The sequence below is a fragment of the Vanellus vanellus genome (genome assembly GCF_965231255.1).
Source record: "Vanellus vanellus genome assembly, chromosome: 8".
Taxonomy (NCBI): Eukaryota; Metazoa; Chordata; class Aves; order Charadriiformes; family Charadriidae; genus Vanellus; species Vanellus vanellus.
This window is the reverse complement of record NC_138913.1, coordinates 1,665,812-1,687,025: the sequence shown is the minus strand read 5'-3', so window position 1 is coordinate 1,687,025 and position 21,214 is coordinate 1,665,812. Positions and strand designations below refer to the sequence as shown.

Here is a 21,214-nt window from a genome sequence, read left to right as displayed (position 1 = left end):
AGAAAAGCATTTTACTTTTCCAATTTACAGCACTTAGCATTCAGATTCCTGTACCATTATTAAATTAACCTCACAACATCATGAAAAGTGGGCGGGTGTCTCCCTAGAATAAATTATTTAATCATTGCCCCCACCACAAATCAATCTCAGAGAGAGGAATTTATTCTTCCACTGAAAATATCAGTAACTCCCACTAGAATCAATAAAAATAGGCCAAGCTGGCAATGAAAAAACTGGAACAAAGCGGTTCTTTTTGCCCACTTCTGTGCTCATTTTTCTAGACTTTTAAGAAACAAATTAGCAAAAATAAATCATGTTGCAGTTGTGATCTTTTTATTTAAAAATTCTATAAAATATTTGGTTCCATTTTCTGTCTCATGCAGGCCTTTTCCCTCTGCTCCAGCCTGTGGCAGCAATATAAAATATTAATCCTCACTGTGAATAAGATGTATGTAACTCTACAAAACTTGAACAAAAAAGAGGAATTAGATGACAGTTTTCACACGGCAAAAGAAAGAAAAGAGATACTTCTTGCATTTCACCATAAATCCAGTTTCTTTCAAGAGGAGTAAGAACCATGGGGAAATTAAAAAATAATAAACAGGTTAGAAAAAGCTTATTTCTGCTGTCCTGTGTAAACTGCTGCCTACTGTCACAGCCATTCTATTGCACTGTTAGTTTGACATGGAATTAAATAGCCACATGTTTTGCTCTTATTATCAGAAAGCATTGGAAAGAAGTGTAAATGCCATACTGTGTGATGCGGTATTTTGATGACTGGCAAACCAGAGTGGTATCTGGAGCATAGAGCATCAGAACGCTGTACTTTCTGGAGAGCAGTACTAGCAAGAGGTTTACTCAGAATGACACGCATGAGTCCTGGTGATCTGGGATATTCCAACTATAACTCACCTGGAGTTCAGCCTGCCTTCTGCTTGAAACCACGGGACCATCTTCCTCCCTAGAGGCAGATACCCAGGACTTTCTGTTCAGTTTAATTAACACCCTGTCACCTCATCCATTTTTAGAGTAAAATGTTGGAATGTGTACATTTTATTTATTTTTAACTCCACCCTTCTGAAAACAACTTATTCCGTGACTTGTGTTACATAATGGAGGTGTTCAAGGCCAGGCTGGACGTGGCCTTGGGCAACCTGGTCTAGTGGGAGGTGTCCCTGCCTATGGCAGGGGGGTTGGAACTTGATGATCTTCAAGGTCCTTTCCAACCTAAACCATTCTATGATTCTATGATAATGCAGGTCCGAAGTGAGCAGGCGTTCCTCCCGCAGTGACATACATTTTGAGGAGAGATTTAAAGAAGAGAGAAGTGCAACTCCTTTGGGATCTAAAGGGCAGATTACACTTGTGAGCTTTGTGACTATCCAAAGCAGGAACAGACAGAAACTATCTCCCTCAGAATCTCTGCAGCCCTGGATGAAAGAAGAGAACACGCCGCACTTCTTGAATGTGTTTGAGAACAGCGATGCCTTCACCAGGCTGGCTGTGCAGCACCGTATCCCCCCAACAGCTAGAAGCGTGGGCCAGTTCAATTTTGCCTACCTGCCTGTGGCTCAGAGGTGGCTGGCACCTAAAGGGACACACGGTGGGCTACCGTACGAGCGGCAGCTCAGCTGATTGCTTTGAGGTTGAGTGGCTTCCTTACGATCAGTGCTGCTGACGGAACAGTGATAGATTCACCATAGTAATCTAAATTTCCTACACATCATGCACAGAACTCCTTTTTAGAGGGATTTTTTCTTTTAAAAAACCATAAGACTAAGCTGATTCGGACATCACTCTAAAGATCAGACTGCTTTAATTATCCTGTGGCATGCCATACCTAAAGGATGAAGTAAGAATTTATGGCTTGTACTAACTGCCGGTCACCACTTCAGTGGATCAGTCTTCCAAATCATGATTCCTTTTCTACAAATTACCGCACAAAGCTATTTTAAAAAAAGCCGCTTGGGCTAAATGTTCAGCAATGAGCTAAATGCTCACTTGGCTTTACCACCTGCCAAACTGACTGTGTTGTCTTGCCACCCTTAAGCAAGCAGTGCTGGTCAGTTAAGTCAACACAGTTTTGTCTCTATGAAGTCTATCTTGGATTTCACAATGACTATTTCATGCTTCACCTTTAGAATCCACTGCCAAGCCTGAACAATTCGGGTTAAATGGAGAAGTTCATGAACCTTGGCAAATACCACCAAGTTTTGACTAGGACATGAAACCTAAAAATAGGTGAGCATCGTAGCTGCTGAATTCCTGCACAAATAGCGCTGTTTGTAGTGGGCTGTATTCTCTTGTCCAGTGTATGGCTGCACTGATACAAGTCTCCTCCGTGCCTCCTCATTCCCGCCTGCAGGGTGCTGACGCTGACAATGCTCCAGTCCCACTTCGCCCAAGACAGTATCTGTCATTCTGAAAGTACAAGCTGCTGCAAAGACACAGGTGACTAGCAGAAGTCAGAAGACATCTGCTTAACAGATCCCCTGACTCGGAAAAATCTGAAAATCTAGGACTGCGGGACTTTTTTTATCTTCTTCAATTTTTCAGTTGTGATAGAAATAATTACAACGGAAAAATCCTTTTGGAAAGCTTAAACCTAGTTTGTTGATTTCTTCAATTATAAACCTGATGCTTTTCCTTTAAACCTGCACTCACAGAATCAAGACGTATATGATCGGGGTGCTAAATGAACTTTATGTTTTTGCACAGAAAACACCGACTGTGAAAATGCTAGTATGCTGTACTAACCATACCCTGTAAAAACTGGAAGAAAACTGCATCCATTTGGCTTAGCACAGCTATGCTTGCACACTGAACAGCAGGGAGCGTTTTTTTTGCCGTGTAATAAGGGACGATACTTGGTCCCAAAATAAAGCTTTCAATTACCTCTGGTGATACCGGAAGTCCTGCTGGTAGTGCCAGTCTTGCAGATCAGTGACATTATTTTTGACACTAGTAGTATAAGAGCCCAGTGGAAGAGAGTACCTGACATCTTTCACCTTGATTTAATGGTTCATTTGATAAAAGAAGTGGGACTATATTGGAAGCTATTACTGAAGACTGAAGAAGTGGTAATTGCATCACTGGCAATGAAAATAATGTCTCCACCAAATATTTTCTTCAGAAGCCTTCATAAATAAACAAGAAATAATATTGTTTCATTTCTGTGCAGAGCCCGGCAGGACAAAGTTTTTTCAATTTTAAGAGACTTGTTTTCAGGTGTTATACATGGATCATAGTACCTCACTAATGGCTTAGAAAGGACACTGCAATTTATGAAATGTGGATAATAACAATATTTGCAGAATGGGTATGACAGAAATATTGGGAGGCGTAATTAATGTTGCAAAATGTTTTGTGACTCTTGAAAGACTGCACCACTGCGAAGAGAGCTGCTACTGTTCACCAGATGAGAAACCTCAGTGCTTGCATAAAGTTCTGATCTTTAGCTATAATGGATTTCTTTTTTTATTTCTTGAAAAGCATTTTAATGCTTTCGCTTCTATTTTAAGTTACTTTTAACCATGGATGGTTTTGGGTAGGCTGACATTAGAAATGTTTATAATCAAAAGCATAACAAAAACTATTTCATTGTACTGAGCTTGTCTCTTACTTTTTAAATTTGATTTTTTTCCTTGGTTTAATCTACCAGGTTTACATTTTCATTTTTCCAACACAAAAGAAGCAGAATTAAATGACACATCAGACAGTGAACTTGAAATCATCTGTCAGACTTTAAAACTTGAGAACAGCAATTAAGGATGGCTCAAAATTCCTTAAACTTTTCTTAAGCCATATGTGAAAGAATGTATGTTAGAAGTGTGCATTTAAGATGGCTAACAGTTACGACTTGCAATTTAAATGGGACTACTTAAAGGAATAATAGTGTGGAGCTCTTACATGCTGTGGTTCATAATTAGATCTTGAAGTGCTACAGATAAGACAGCTGGTGAGAGATTTTCTGAGTAAACTTTGTCTTTTGGGAAATGCTGGTTTCATTGAGCCCAACTGTCATGGCTATTTTTGCATAGAGAAGGTGGTGACGGAGCCATGTAGGATTTCTGTCTGCTTGGGACTTGAAGCAGCTCTGGAACAGTGACCATATGCTCCTGAAGCAGTGACCTCGTAAGTTCCTGGTCCCAAACAGCATGGGACAGTTGGCTCAGCACAGCTTAGTAAAGCTGATCACTGGAGTCTGTCTTCTGAGCACTGGATCGTACAGCTATGTATGGGAAAGTGCTGGGGATGAGGAAATAGAAACTGAGAATAAGCTGGTTTTGGCACTAATGTTTCAGCATTATTTCATCATCAAACGCAGAGCATTCATTGTCTTGGTAATACGACATTTGTTCTACACTGGTCTCATTCTCTGTAATTACCCTTATGGAAAGCAAAGTGTACTGCTTCATGAGAACAAGTACGGGGCTCTCTGCTTCTGGCCCACTTTGTGAAATGTTACGGGATTCTGAGCAGGTCAGCCAATGAAGTGGTGTATTCATTAACCAGCAGGATGAAATTCAACATCCTTCCCAAAGCCATACCAAATAAACTTGTACAAAGGGATTGTGATGGGGCTATAAGGAGTGGAAGCCACCTGTACCCTACGGCAGGAAGCTCTGCAACTGACTTTTAGTCAGTGTTTCCTTCAGGTAAAAGCAATACTGTACTCCCTCTTCATCCCTTAAAAAATAAAAAGGCTGGGGCCACCAAATTTACTTGATCATTAAACTTGTAACCAATCTGCGCTGCTGTTGCTTTCATGGCTGATCCCGAGCCTCTGTCCTTGTTCCGCACAAAGGGAATTCAAACAGGACATGAAAACACTATGCATGAAACCTCTGATTTTGCTGCACTGAGGCCCTTCTGCAACCCCTATAAAATTAACAGCATTTCACTTCTTGATTTTAAAAATACATGCGCATATATATATAATTTGGTCATTAAATCTGTATCCAGTTAATAAGTTTGTAAACCATACCTATCTGATTCCTACTTGCTGAATAAAAAGCATTGACAACAGCAGCTCCACTTATCCACCTAGGAACAAAAGAAGAATCAATGTTAGAATTTCAGTTCTTAATGGCAGTGTTAATGATTACTGGAACAAACCCAGAAACTGAGTAACAGAATCACAGAATAATTGAGGTTGGAAGGCACTTGTGGACACTGGCAAGTCCAACGGCCCTGTGCGCTCAGCCTCTCATCGTGTCAGACACTCCAATCGCTTCATCGTTTTAATAGCCCTTTCCCTTCATTATCCAAACCGGTTAACAACGATACTTAGTTTTTGTTTCTGTTTCCACTTATACTGCAGCATTCTACTGGCAAAATTTCCCATATAAAGAAACTGAAACACAGAAGCTGAGGTTGCAATGGTATCTAAACATTTGGGGATAATGGAACTTTTTTTAAGACTGTTTACTTAAAAGGATTTCTTTCACCTAGCACTGTCTCAGTTCCAGCTATCATCTCAAATCCTACTACGAGTACCAGATTAGAAACTATTACAATTTTTTCCTTAACGCAGTTTCTTGAGGAATGAAGGTACATGTGGGGATCAACGTGAGCTCTTGTGGCAGAGGCATGGCTTGATTCACAGTCCTATGTTTTAATTTAAATAATACCTACTTTCCTTGATGAAAGCTCTCAGCATTACTTTTGGGTCCATCTCAATACACGGGAAATAATGGGTTTTAACTCTTTTTTTCTGGTTTACAGTTTTACTGGCTTTCATCTGTGATCACCTAATGAAATCCCTAGAATCACAAGCAGGGCAAGTGTTTTGATGTGGGTCATTATTGTACACTTAATAGTATTTCAGAAAAGATGTCAGAGAAAATGAGGTAATGGGTCTACAAAATAAAATAGCTGGGCCTTAAACTGAAGTTGTATTTCCTGGCTCCGTGGTCTGTGAGTGAAATTAATTTCTATGATAAATGATCTGATTACTGTATTGCAAATGCCAATCATAAGCAATGCAAAGTATTCTGACAGTGGCTATTGCTTGATAAAGTGAAAATTAATTTGCAGAAAAAATTACAACTCTCCGAGGATACTCAGTTGTGGTTGATACTTCTGGGCTCACTTCAGGTGATCTTTGAATGCAGTCAAACTCACGGTAGTTACTCCTAACTCTCACACTTGAGAGAACAAAATAGAGTTGTGTTAAATTAAGCTGAAGCAATGGAACAAGCCAAGCCCAAACACAGCTTGAAGGTAAAACAGAACAGAAGTGAGGTGGCTGTTAGGTGGAATGTAAATGTTTCCTAACATCTAATCAGGATTTTGAATGTTCCAACTTGTGTCTCTTCCCACTGGTTCTATCACTGGGCATCTCCAAGAAGAGTGAGGCTTCTCTATGTCGCCTCCCATTAGGCAGCTAAAGACAGCAATAAGTCCTCCCCTTAGTCTTTTCCTTTTTAGACTGTACCAAGCTAGTTCTCCTATCCTCTCCTCAAGATAAACCCAGCTCTGCAGCCCTTATTCAAATGGACAGCCTTGCAAAGTTAGCCGGGCCTGTGGTGACTACAGTCATTTTTCTCATTTGGCTTAAATTAACTTCCAAATGGGTCAGAGCTGAGACAGGAGGAGCAGCCAGGGGATGTGCTGTGTCAGGCTTTTGGTACATCTACATTCTACATTAATATTTTAATTCAGGGCAGGAGTACATTTCTGAAGTAAATTCCTGCTCATCCTCATTTAATCACGCTTGCTTTGGCTCAGCAGTCTCTGAGCAAGAGAAACGAAATTCTCAGGGATGAAATCCATCTTACAAATGAACTTGATTAAAAAGCTGCTCTCCAGGAGTCCACTTAATCCACTCGGGGAGCTAAGGGACTGGACTAGACCTACTCCAGGATACTTAACCTTCTACGCCATCTCCCAATTTCTTTGCTCTACTTGCTAATGTAGGTCCAGCCTTTGAGAAACGAGCAGTGCCCTCTTACCTGCCCGCTTCATGGAGGAAAAAGTGCAGAAGGAGGGTCATTAAATCATCACTGATTACCCCCCAACCAGGTACCTCTTGCTGTGGAAACTGGATGAAAGACTATACACAGTATTTTTAAATACTTACTCCTCTTTGTCCACCTTTTCTCTAAGCTTTTTCAACCTTTTCTTCTGGGTAAATACTAAATTTTGAATAATGTTTTCAAAGTATTCTTCTTCTTTGTAGTTCAACTAAAAACAAAGAGGGAAAAAGTGGTGGTGTTACTGATTTGAAATAAAAGAGAGATGGATCTGGAAAATCCATTACGATGAACATGATGAGCTAAGCAATGCATTTTTAAGAGTATTTTTTGATCTACTATTAGAACTCGCTTTGCAGTGCTCTGCTACATCGCAGTTGATTTTGTAGCTGGATATATGTTAACAGCTGTATATTTTCCCCCCAAAAGATCTTTATTTCCTCTTTTTGTATATATATTGAGTGGAGTTCAGCATTTGCTGTTTTGATCCTAACTTCTGGGAGTTGCCCACTTGAAACTAGCAGCTACCAGGTAAGCTGCGATTCCACCTTAGAAAGAACACATGAATAAGGCTCAAATGGTGTTTTAAAAAGCATACTTTGGTTATATGTCTATATTTTTCAAAATTAAAACTTTGACTTCTAAAGTATGTTCTGCCTGAACATACATGTGTACTAAATACATTACTGGACTTACTCTTACAAATGAACCTACAAGGTAAAAGAATACTGAGGTCACATTTTGCAGTGAAAAATCTCAGATGCAGTTTAAATTACGTGGGTAGTCCAATGTCATACTTCTGGGACTAATTGCAATCTATGGATAAACAGGCACAGTTACTAAGTTACGTGTACTTGTGATGTAACCGGCGTTACGCCAATACGTGGCAGATTTAGAAATGCTGGACTCAACACCATTGGCTCCATGTTCTATTCTAGCATAATTCCTCTAGAATTTATAAATTTCCTTGAAATACTGTCAAATACTCACCACCATCAGTACTAGATCAGCTGTACTACAATGGCTTTTAATACATCCTTATTTACACCTGTGCAACTCAGCAGAAGAGTGAGTTATTCTGTGCAGATGCACAGGGTTTAGCTTGGCTATGAAGGCAAATTCACCATTTTTTCTCTTAAGACCCTTTTCTAATTATACTGCCTATTGCGGATACTTACCTCCTGGTACTCACTGTTCAGCTTATTGTCATCAGTCACAATCTCATCTGGATAACCGATCCTCTCTCGAATTGCCGTTGCCTAGGGACAAAATAATTTTATATCCATAGCAAATCCAGCCATATTTTAAAATCAATCATAAATTACATAATAAATGCAATACGGAAGCAACTGCAGAAACCCCAGAATGTTAATCATATATAGTTTTTGTTTCCTTTTTATTAAATGAAAGCATTGTAAAGTTTATGATTAATTATAACCATGGAAAATTCTAGAAAGTGTGTTCTGTTGCTTCTTTCATAAGTAAATTTCAGAAATGTGCAGACGACGGCCAGACACACTTCAACTATGCTTTTGAGTTTAAAGTCTGGTTGAAACAAATAGTAGATCTCCTGAAATATTTGACATATTTCAAATCATCTAAAATAGAAATAGAATTCATAACTGGATGTTTTTTAAGTTTAGTATATTATAGGAAAGTACATTTACAAATTTGCAGAAATTTGTATAGTTTGACTCAGTTTAGGTTTGTATCCAAATGTCTTAACTAGCTCTTGCATCAGTTGGAGTGAAATGATTTATTTAAATGTTCTCAAATTATGACAGTTTGAAGTTCTGAACAAAGTTTTTTAACCCAAACCTTATTCAGTTTCTTTTGATAGCTAAGTATTGGCTATCAAACAAGTGAACATCATCAGCGACACGTGGAGAGGATGTGGGTTTCTGACGCTAACTTTTCAGATGGTTTGCATCTCCCTTTGTCAAATAAATTGTTCACAACAGTGGAAGTATTTCATAGACTATGTCTAACCATAGTACAGAATGTAGTTTGGATTTTCAATTTACTGCCTGACTTAAACTGCCATTCCTGATTTGAAGTTCACGGGACGCTTTGACTCTCTGAGCGATCTGTTGCAATCATAGCTTTTTCCAGACTTTACAGTCTAGAGTTGTTTGATAAAACAGTATTTTGGTAGTTCTTTTCTAAGATTTTCTAACACTAAATCCTGGAGGAAAACACCAGGTCCCGCTCTATAATTAATAAAACCATGATATTTTCCAAACGTTTTAGAAATTAAATTTTAATAATAAATTATCATTATAAACACAAAATTGAAGATTTTCTATTATCTCCAGAGTATAACAAAATAGAGATGTAATAAATAGTTTTTTCAGTTGCTTCACTCCCAATTCAGGGCTCTCTACAATTCATTTCTGTTACTTACTCCAGACTTACACGAACTGTCTGAAGTTACGTCTTCCCTTGAAAGAGAACTCACTGATGATGTCCAGCCTGTGGTTTGACTTTTTGGTTTTGTCCTACCACTCCTAATAGCTGGTCAAATCACCATAAATCATTCCTTCTCATTTTCAGCATTACTTTCTCGTATATATTCATTATCTAGTCCCTTAATCACTGATTTCCCTGGAAGGTCTTAATCTTGTATATAGATTTCTCTTCTTTTGTGTGCTTATCTCCACAGAGGCCCCTTCCCATGTAGGGATCTGATATAGGAAGTTTGTAAGCTGCTACGCTTATATAAACACAAATATATATGGGTTTGTATATATAAAATAGTGATAGATGTTACTGCTTATTTTTTTTCAGGAAAAATAATTGAAATGCAGATTTTTATAGAAATCACAAGATTACCAATATTTAAGGTTTAACTTACTTTTTGTTCTGCTTTCTTTTTGGTTTCTGCATCCATCCAGGTAAGTTCATCTAAGGTTTTTATAAAAACATCACGTATATCTGCAATCATTTCCTCAACCTTGGAAAAAACATCAGTATGTTAAAAATCCACATAAAATGATCCAGCTATTTTTCCATGGTCATAGTTTATTACTGACTTGTTATTTCCGCACTAGTTGCTTGAGTGTATGCTGTTTATGGGCCACACTCAAAATCTGGAGCTCAAGTTAAGTAGTACTTAGCCTGTCCTGTGGGAGGAAGGGGAATGGGCACGAGCTCACAAGGCCATGCAATTTAGTTACTCAGGTTACAAAAAATCAGACAGATTTCCCTCCGTTGGATGTTGTGCACCTGATCAAACTATTGTGTCTATGTCAGCCACAAGAAATGGTATATCTTAAGCCCGGATTACAGTAGGAGTGATAGGAGGAAACTAAGGCTTAACTCCAAGTTAATTTTCAGCAATTTTCTGTGTGACTGAAGACAGACAGAAATAAGCAACTGTCCCTGCGCCCCACGCTGGCAGGATGGGAACTAGCGTCAGTCTCAAAGAACAGGCAGTGACTGTTCACTTCAGTAAGTGCTGTTCCTTGGCCGCGCGTCCGTCACTAATGTGCCAGTGGCTTTAGGCTCAAGGCTGGCTCGCAGAACAAGCGGAGCAGGCAGAGGCCTCTCTCCCTCCAAGTGCACAGACGTGACTGTATTTCACCCGTTACTTCACGCTGTGGTCATTGGCTTGGCGAGCAGGCCAGCTCAAGGCAAGTAATGCAGAAGTACTTGGGTGCAAAGAAATGACTCTCCTAGCACATATGTTCTTGTTACTCCTCAGTGGTAACACTGATTGAGAAGCAAATCTTAAGGTTAGGTGTTTTAGCAAGCGAACCTGCTCTATAGAAAAGGTTAAGACGAAGTGTAATCAAAGCTATGCAAATAACTGCATGGTAAGTGACAATTAAGTGACACTTAGATGGTGCGCAGGCTAAGTTTGTTAAAAGCTTTACCACATGTTTACTGTCTCCAGCAAATGCTTCCTCTACATATAATCGCCCCACTGCATTCTCCATGTTGCCGTTGACATAGTTTGCGCAACGACGCCAAACAGCAGTCTCCGATGTTGTGCCGTAAAGTGCCTGTGAAACATAAACATTAGGTAAAATAGTGACATCTGGGCCCGCATGAGGTGAAGCAGAATGGTGTGTGACTGGCAGACGTGTGTTTCAGAGGGGCTAGTTGACCTTAAATACATGCATTTAATTCACATTTGTGTTTGTTGCAGTTAGGTGGGCTCACTCTGTAATGTGAACATGTGTCACAGGCTGAGGAAATATGAGAATCATTAGCAATATTCTTTATCCTTCCAAAACGTGAAAGGTAGAGAGAAGAAAACGACTGTAAAAGCTAAGAATGGGAGAGGTTAAAGTGGAACACCCTGAGACAAAGCTTTCACTGTTACAGGGATCTGTGTTGCAGTTCCAGCTCTGACAGGGCCATTGTGATTATGCAGCAAATTAATTTCTGCAGTGGTAAGATTGTGTTTTCTACCCAACCGGCAGCTTATGTCAGAGCCTCCCACCTTCGGGAACTCGCGAAGTAGAAGCTTGTTTACTCTTATGTGGTGTTGCTACAAGGCATGCAAGGCATTTGTCAGAATGTATAAATATGTGCTGAAGCTGAGTGGATAATACAATGGTATGCCACCTGAATGCAAGGAATGTAACAGACAGTGTCATTATAGGGCAAAGCTCTGAAATCATATTCTATAATGAAGTTTACATTCCATAATGAAGCAGCTCCCTGTCTCTTCAGAGGTACAGATCAATGACTTTTGGTGTTAAAAGCTCTGTAACTGCTACACCTTGAACTCAATTACTTGCATTGAAGAGGAAAATGACAAATGTTTCTTTTCACGGGAAAGCATCAGGGACACAGGAATGGTCTTTTGAAAACGTTACTGGTACAACACAGCACAGAGATACCTACTGCCGATCTCCCTGAACTGCCTGCGATGTTGGAGCTTTCTGTAACTCATTACTGACAAACAGCTGAGTAGACCAGAAAACCTATTTATTTCTTCCATACTCCCTGCACACGTACAGGCTGCATCAGTGGTCACTTGCTTACATAGCAAAAGCTTATATAGCAAAACAAAATACAACCCCTCTCCCCACAGAACCTAAAGAAAAAACAGTAATAAGCATTAAATAGCAGTACTGAGCTTAATGAAATTAATAACTGTCACAGTTTCAGTTGGGATAGAGTTAACGTTCTTACTAGCAGCCGGTATAGTGCTATGTTTTGGATTTGGGATGAGAATAGTGTGATAGCGCATTGGCATTTTTGGTTGTTGCTGAGCACTCTGGCACTTGCCGTAGCACATTTTAAGCAATCTGTATTTAAACCACATGGAGTTTTGAATGAATAAATGACCAATTAGCTACACAACCCAGAAAAAATGGTGTGGGAGATTCATGGAATGACATCACTGTCCTGACACTTATATTTGAAAGCAAACTTAACAAGACAAATGCTAGTTTATTTCCACTGCATTTAGTGTTAGAAGCTCCAGCTATACTATATCCCATATTATTAATTAGGAGACAATTGTATGTTTTCATAGACAGACTATGGCAAAATCTTTTTCTGTTGTTCTTTCAAAGCTTTGGCATTTTTCTAAATGAAACTTCCTCAGTGAAGTCCTAAGATGTAGTGAGGGATGACTTTAGTTTATAGAGTGCAAAACATAGTGTTCCCTGATGATGCAGACTAAGCAAATATGAAGCTTTATATTAAAATAGTTTCATACTTTAAAGAGTAGGGGGGAAAGCCAGATAATCCATGAAGAAGACTGCCCTGTTCAGATATATAAAATTGACCAAAACGGACATTCATTGGCTTCCTCCAGTAATTATTATCCTTTTCTGTAACAAGCAGAATCTCCTTAAAAAGCTGCACGTGCATGTTAGAGTATTTCTTATGTCACTAACAGATATAACAACATGACCTTAACCTTTTTTAATGGAGCTCAGCAAACTTATAAAGTAGAAAGTTCCACTGTGGAAATACAGAGGACTTCCATCTCCAATCTGTTTGTGAAATTGCTCAGCATTTCCTTAAAAGTACTAAAATATCTGCAGGATCAAATGAACGAAAACCAAGATTGGGCCCATAACGTTCGATTTTGAATGTATTACTTACGGTGCTGAAGAGTTTGTAACAAGCCAATCAGAACTGTAGAGTAATAATTTCTAAATAAATGGGACTGTTCTGTTATCAAAATGGGGGCTAATCTAGATTCAGAAAAACATGGGGACCAAGTACCAGAACAGTGCTTTTCAAATCCCCTCCAGCTCTTAAGCGTATATCATACAAATGATGTGGACGCTCCAGCAGAAGCTTCAGTGAACACATCTAGCTTTTGTGTGCAAAATTCAAAATACATTAAATTTTTATACACTACAACTACATAAATTATCTTTTGTGGTTCACAAAAGTCATCTTTACAACTTAAAAAGAGGTTAATTTCTGCACCTTACGAAAAGCATTCCTTGTGTCCTTGTAGTTACGGCTTAGGCTGTTGACAAGATCCATTATGAATCGCCAGATCATGTAATTTTGAAGGTCTCTGTTGAACAGAAGAACAATAATAAGCTGGCAATGTTTTCAGGCTTTTTAAGTTTACAGGAAATAAAATGCAAATTACAAAAATACCTAACATACCTACCTGGAAGTGTATTTATTAAGAATAGACTTCAGCTTGATAAGGTATTCTGGATCATAAACAATGACATGTTCGGTGTTCTCTACGTTAATTTGTACAGTTGACATTATATCATTTATGAATTTTGACCAGCTGAATACCTGGAAAATCAATATGCATTATAACATGGTTAAATCATAAACAGTATTTAGCTGCTTTTTCCAGTTTAAATGTGTTTGCATAACGTAACTGTTCTGCGTTTAGTTTTCCTAATAGCTTCACTACTTAAATGGAGTCATCATAATAATAAGTGATCTGAGATAATTTGTATCTTCTGTGCTCTGAAATCCTATTAAAATAGGGTGGTATTTAGCAGAAAGGGTGAGACATTGTTTTGATTTCAAACTAACACAATTAAGTATGTTATGAGCCTTCCTTTTAGCCTCGAAAAGCACAAATGGTATTTTAAGTAAAATTTTCAGTTGCCTTTTTGCTGTATTTCGGTAAGAACTTTTAAATCAAAGCATGACTAAAAGCCTGATTTTCAGTACAGTATGATTCTACATCTACAGGGCAATAAGATTTGTGGTATACTTGACAATCCATTGTGAAGCATATGGTAAGGACTTGTTCTGAAGTGCACTGAAGTCCATAGAAGGATTTATTTTAATAGGCTTTAAAACAGACACACTAAATCCACTATCTTTAATGACTTCTCCTCTGCATGCCACAGTACTAGATACTGGAGAAGCCACTGATTTGATAGCGGGTCAGCCTGCAGCGTGCTGCGACAGACAATTCTCAGACAAAGGTTAGAGTTCTCGTTGGTTTTCTGCCTCTCTGGTCCTAAACCCCTGTTTTCCTTATGCTGGTGTTCCCCTTTGCGAGAGGTCCACATAACTTTCATGAGCTGTACCTGTGAAAACTATTTTCTGTTAAGTTTTCACTGGCCGGTGTCCATCTAGTCTGGACAGAGCATTATTTTAGCGTGTGGGCGTTCTCAACTGGAAACTCTTACCAGTTTGCTGATAAGAAAGATAATTTCCCTTTGCTCAGTCTTTGGTTAGCGGTATCGTGTGCCTCAAGACAGTAGATGGGTCAAAGGACTGCCTGGAGAACAGCGACTCATTCTCGTGCGTACTGCAGGACCACGGGCGGTGGTCGCTGCTGGGCTCCCAGCGCTGGGGCTGACCCGTGCAGCCACGCTGGAAGCGGGCAGCGCACTCAGGCTGCGCACAGCCACGTTGCTGTTCCCCCATCACGTAACCCAAGGCAACAAAGTCGTATTAATGGGAGGTATAACCGCTGCAGTCCCCTACCCAGGAAGTCCACATGTGCAGCTGATGTCAAGCAAAGTATTTTCACAAGTATGAAGTGCGTTACTTGTCTTCCTCCGCGTGATACCAGCTGAGAGAGAGATCCTTCAGCTCGGAATACTGTAGACTGTACAGTGTTACATATTCCTCCAATTTGTCCATTCACTTCTGTAGTAAATGACACTGATGTTACACCTAACTCTATATACACTGCCTCAAATTCTCCACGTTGGCCCAAGGTTTCCGAATCCACGGCCTCCGTGGACCACCGTCTGACTGCGAAACTGATTCACAGCAGAGGCTGAAAATCACCAGCAAAACTCTAGAGGTACTCAGAGCTTTTACCACATTGGGTAGGTACTCACTCTGTGATGAAAAGGAAGGTGTTACATTTAAGAAAAGCAAATCATCTTTGTACCTTTTTTTCATATTTTTTTTGTTAATTTTTAAAATCTTTGTTATGCCTATTGCTTTGAAGAGTATTGGTGATTGTTCCCAGAGGAAAGTTTTATTGGAAGAGGTAACGTCTTTCATCAGACAAACTAATGCAGCTGAGGAAAGCAGATAAGCTTTCAGGAATAGAATCACTTCAGGTTTGAAAGAGAAGCAGCACACTTGAAGCTAATCTTAGGAATAATTGCTGTTCTGTCCTTGGACCGTTACAACAACGCTACCAACTCCCATCATGTGTCTTCTGAGCATTTTTGGATAAATTTAGAGCAGATGATTCTTGCCGATCTGCAACACTCCCCAGGAACTAAAAATAACCAGGGCAGTACCATTCTGTGACAAGAGAAGTTAATTTCTGACATTATGCTCTAACGGTAACTGTTCAATTAAGACCTGTGGGAGAAGGTAAATTATGAAACAAATTAAGCTAGGCAGAAGTTAACTGTCATACAATTTGAAGTTGAAGAATTTAGAGTCAATAAAAATAGCAGTGATTATGAAACGGTGGTAGGAGTAATAGCATTTCATAGTACCTTACTTGTCTCAAAAGCCTCAATAATGCACTCCTGCCAGTCACACCACGGTGCTTTCCATGGGACCCGTTAGTTCACCTGCCTGCCTGTTGTGCAAGGTACTGAAGTAGAAGTCATTTATGATAAAAAATATCCATGTCTCATAAGACATGTTGTTCCTGTTGAGGCACACCTATGTTATCAAATCTTGGGCTGTTCTTTCGCCGGACTTTGTGGTGCAATGAATTAAAGGTTATACTGTGCAAACAGCACGTGGCTCAGGGTAAAAGAAGGGCAGAGCTGAAATATCCTGGGGGAGCTACAGTGAGAGGAATGGGGAGAATTTTCCTGATTCATAGTCAGGACTTCCTGGGCTCCTTTCTGCTTGCTTTGGGAGCCCATCTTCCTGAGGGAATGTTTGAAAAACAGGACTTTTTGTTCTGAATCTGCAGCTCTGGATAAACAGAGAGGGCCTGAATCTCACACTACAACACCCTTGAATCAATTGGTGGCTACAGTCATAACTTTTGTCCTGGGCTCTCTGGAGCTGCTGGGGGTTTTATAGGAAGGGAATTTATTTGTATTTTGCAAAGGATACGCTTCTGATTTCCAGCAAGAGTTATGCACATGCAAGTTTTGCAAGATTTACCATCCTAAATCCACGAGGGTAGGTCAAACTCATGATATTTTTTTTCCCTTGTCCTTTTCCATCTCTTTATGTTGAAGCAGAGGGCAGGTAGGAGAAACAGTGGGTACAAAAGCACAGTCTGATGTTTAATGACATCAGATGTCTAGGTAATATAGTGTGCACATCAGGTATCCTGTTCAATTTCAAACATGTCTGAGCTCAAGAAAGAAATGTCTTTAAAAGAAAAAATTATCAGGCTTCATTGTTTAATCTCATCAGTCCTATATTAGAGGTTGAAACATCAAATTATTAATCACTCACCTGATGATTGATTTCCAGTGAGAAGTTGTTTTGGAGTTGTGCCAAGGTCATTTTATTGTACAGCAAAAGTGGATCATTTCTGTCTTCAGATTTTGTTGTTGCCTATCAAAGTTAATAATGAGAAAATTACTAAGTACATTGAGTTGGTTCATAGGAATTTTGGTAAGTGGAAGTAAAAAGAAAGAAAATTAGTATTTCTGGCTTAAAACATAAGTTTGCATTAACTGTTAAGCACCTTACATGTAAATATGGACAGCGTTTTATACGTACAAAGCATGTAAGAGGACAGATTAAATGAACTAAATTTCTGACAGTAAAATGGAGCTTTACTTGTTGGATTTGTTTTGTGTCAGAGCACCAACAGCTCAGGCTGTGCAGGAACACTGATCAGAACGCAGACCCATACCACTCAACGCACTAAGCAGACACTTACCAACAGATACACTCAACGCAAGAATGTGCTCATGATATTCATGAGATGATGCAAGGTGTAAAATCTTGGGAGCAGGGAATAAGGGAGATGTATTTGTTGAGTACAGGGTGACCAGCGTGCCGAGGTAGGAGTGCAGTGTGTGCGTTCTGATCAGGAGGCACGTGCTATTTGATATGTTCTTTCTGGAACTGCTGTATCGAAAGGGAGTCATCACTCGTAACTCAAATAAGCTTTGTATTAGTCTAGGCAACGCGGGTTTGCACCAGCGTCTTAAAAATGTGCAGATGTTAACACCTTAATGGCACGACTGTATTAGGGCCATTTCTTATAGACAGTGAAACTGCCTGACCGCCAGAGGACTGGGGCTGTGGTGGGGCTTTCTGAGGCAAGTTAATCAGTGGAGTCTCTAGACAGCAAATGTCAGCAGGGAGGTCTCTGCAATTAGGGTGTGGACAATGTAGACTGAGAGCAGATAAACCAAGCACCTAATGGTAACCACTGCCTTGGTCTCTGAATGCTCTCTTGAGTGCCTTTCTGTTCTTTTCCTCAAACACTAGCGTGTTTCTCGCCAGGATGCTTCTGCAGGTTTCTGAAGAGCATTCTTGTATCCACTTTCATCCTTACGTTCTCATGCAGAAGTACCTTCTGACACCTCAGCACTTGCTCCTCTCGTACTCCACCCCCTTTTAACTTACACTTTTTTTGATGGCAAAGAGAGAAAATGCAGGTACACAACTATAGGAAAAGAGTGATCTTGTGATCCATGAGAGCAATTCGTGGGAGAACGTACATCACTACTACCTCGAGTACTTTTAACTGACTTGCTCAGGAGTGAGAATACTAGAATTTCACCCCTTTAAACTGTTTTGAAAAGTCAGTCATGCCAAGTCTGATTTCTCTCTCGCTCTCCTTTTTAAAAAAAAGATTTCTCTTCCGCTTCCTCTTTCCTAAGCTATTGTGCATTCAGTATTTTTTTCTGCGTTTTCTTTAACAAAGTCCCCAGAGCACAATGCCAGCTCTCTTCCAGTAACATTCAGGCTGGTGCTGAGCTTTCGATGAAGGAGGTTAAAACCCATGGCAGTAGCAGCTTACCCACCACCAACTGTACTCTCTACCAGCAGCAACTCCTGTAGAGACGTTGGAGTTGTGGTTCCCTTTCGTACTCCCCTTCAAATCTTTCTCCAATGAATTCCTTTTCTTGTAGTAATTTCCATCTCTGATCTAAGCCCAGAGGTGTGTTTCTCAGGAAAATGTGAAGAAAATCCAAATCAGATGGGTTTAATTTATACAAATGGGGGGAAGGGGGGGGGGGGGGGGAAGGTCTTCCTCTGCCAAACACATGCCCTTACTATCAGTGAAACTTGAAAAATAGCTGAAGCTAGAAAATTTGTATTTGGCTTCTTTTACAGTCATCCTCAGCTTCAGGTCCTTCTGGAATGTTTAATAATCATAAGCCAGGTTTTTGCACGTGAATGCTTGAATTTCCATTTGTTTTTCTCCGTGCAAGTTCAAATTCTAGCTATTTCTCTAAGCCATACTTTAATGGAGAACAGTTTTTGATTAAAAATGCACTTGGAACAATCAGCATTGTGGAGCAGCTTGTGCAGGACAAACGTTACTTTGTGTTGCATGGCAGGCCAAGGGTTGGGAATCCACTGCTCTGATAACCGAACAGCCCAGGGGAAAAAAGGACAAAGGGAGAGAAGGCCCAAAAGCATCTCCCCAAACTCCCTTTCTAAAACAGACCAAACAGAAACCAAGTCTGCCTCTCTCTTGCGCTCTCTTTCTTCTCTTGAAGGGCTCCTGTGAACGGATTAGGATAAAACATGTTGCTATTTGGAAAACAGCTAACTCAAATATTTTCCCTTACTCCTTAGAAGGCATGTCTGTCTTACTACGTGTTCCTCTTAGGTGTTCCAGGCCCCATACATTTTTGGTCAGCTTTTGGTCCCACAAAATAACATTAGCAAGTAACTTAACAACTCAGCTTACAGTTAGCTTTCTTAGGGATTAAGAAAAAAGGATACTTTAAAAATGTTTTTCTTACATTGGCAATCTCTTTCTCCAGGTCCATAACTCTTTTCATTTGTTCAGAAATATCGCTCTCAGTGAAAGAAATATTTCTTTCTTGTAGGATTAGTTTAGCTACAGAAATCATGAAATCAACGTAGGCAGAACACGCCTGCAGGCAAAAATACAAACATTTTAAAGACAAAACTCTTCAAAGTATAGCATACCTTGATTATCTTTAAGATTTCATCTTCATTTTTATGAACTACAGTTCTTCATCCCTTTCTTAAATATTTTAATAGTAATTTATTCTGAAATAATGTTAGATCACAAATGGAAATTAACTTTGATAATTCCCTCATGGAAAATTGGTGTATAATTTGTAGCTCTGTTTAAAGCTAGTCTCAACTACTGCACTGTGTTTTCATTATTTAAAATGAGACATTTGTACGTCCATATTTAAACCACCACCCGTGTTTTTTCTAGCTCACTTTAATTACAACTTCCAAAAATACCGCTTCCAAAGAGCAGCGTTCCCAGAAACATAAAACCGAGAGAAATGCTGATGGACTGTGTTGAATTATCATTGTGGGAAAAGGACTCCCAGCAGCAGTGTGCCTCCTCTATTGCTTCTTGGAACATTTAGAAATCATGTTGCTGTATCTAAATTTACTATACCTAGATATAACATAGACAATATAGTATACATTAAATTTAACATATCAGAATTCACCAAGAATAAGAATGGAAATATGGAAGTATATTCTCTTAAAAGTTACACTGTCAAATATCTAAAGATCTCATTACATTTTATGGAAATTTATATTATTCTGATTCCTCTGTAAGTCATACTCATTTTTCTATCAACAGAAATGCTGTTTTCAATGCTTTTAAATGCAAATAAAAATACATAATATTATATTAGTGATGTAATAATAAATCTATTTTATCCAAAATAGCTTAATCTACTAATCACGGAATCACGGAGTTTTCAGAGTTGGAAGGGACCTTAGAGATCATCCAGCCCCACTCCCCTGCCAAAGCAGGATTGCCCAGAGCACATCACTCAGGACTGCATCCAGGCGGGTCTTGAAAACCTCCAGAGAAGGGGACTCCCCCCCTCCCTGGGCAGCCTGTGCCAGTGCTCTGTCACCCTCACCGTAAAGAAGTGTTTCCGTGTATTTGAACGGAACTTCCTGTGTTCTAACTTGTGCCCATTGCCCCTCGTCCTGTCCCTGGGAACCACTGAAAAGAGCCTGGCTCCATCCTCCTTCAACCCACCCTTTAGGTACTTGTATGCCATAATGAGGTCTCCCCTCAGCCTTCTCTTCTCCAGGCTAAAGAGTCCCAGCTCTCTCAGCCTTTCCTCATAAGGGAGATGCTCCAAGCCCTTCATCATCTTAGTTGCCCTTCGCTGGACTCGCTCCAGCAGTTCCCTGTCCCTCTTGAACTGGGGAGCCCAAAACTGGACACAGTATTCCAGTTGTGGCCTCACCAGTGCAGAGTAGAGGGGGAGAATGACCTCCCTCAACCTACTGGCCACACTCTTCCCTATGCAGCCCAGGATTCCATTGGCCTTTTTGGCAACAAGGGCACATTGCTGGGCCATGGATAATTTACTGTCTACCACAACCCCCAGATCCTTCTCCTCAGAGCTACTTCCCAGCAGGTCCGCCCCTAACCTATACTGGTGCCCAGCATTCTTCCTCCCCAGGTGCAGGACTTTTGTTGAACCTCATTAGGTTCTTCTCTGCCCAGAACTAAAACAGTGATAAAACCCTGGATTAATAAGGTGTGCATGTTGTCAACTTTATTAATAGAAATATTTTGGTACGTTCAGCTCCTGAGGCAGTAGGACGCACCCCGTTAATGAACGCCACCTTTATACACCCCTGGTGCTAACCACCTTCCTTGCCAGCCGCCTCCTGCCGGCCTCCCCCGCCAGCAGTGCTGCGCTGCAACAGGCTGTGCGCGCCGGAAGACTCTGAGCAGCTCA

At 40.0% G+C, this 21,214-nt stretch overlaps 1 protein-coding gene across 1 annotated transcript in view; it reads right to left on the bottom strand.

Annotated features, from left to right (window-relative positions):
• MME (membrane metalloendopeptidase) overlaps positions 1-21,214 on the bottom strand; it is a gene marked incomplete at its 5' end in the record, with an annotated part of 48,638 nt that overhangs the window by 12,340 nt on the left and 15,084 nt on the right. Inside the window, 9 exons of the mRNA XM_082487027.1 lie at positions 4,988-5,046; positions 7,085-7,188; positions 8,156-8,236; positions 9,832-9,930; positions 10,853-10,981; positions 13,380-13,473; positions 13,573-13,709; positions 16,776-16,877; positions 19,256-19,390. Of these exons, the coding sequence (XP_082343153.1) occupies positions 4,988-5,046; positions 7,085-7,188; positions 8,156-8,236; positions 9,832-9,930; positions 10,853-10,981; positions 13,380-13,473; positions 13,573-13,709; positions 16,776-16,877; positions 19,256-19,390 (940 nt within the window). The remainder of the gene's footprint in view (positions 1-4,987; positions 5,047-7,084; positions 7,189-8,155; positions 8,237-9,831; positions 9,931-10,852; positions 10,982-13,379; positions 13,474-13,572; positions 13,710-16,775; positions 16,878-19,255; positions 19,391-21,214) is intronic.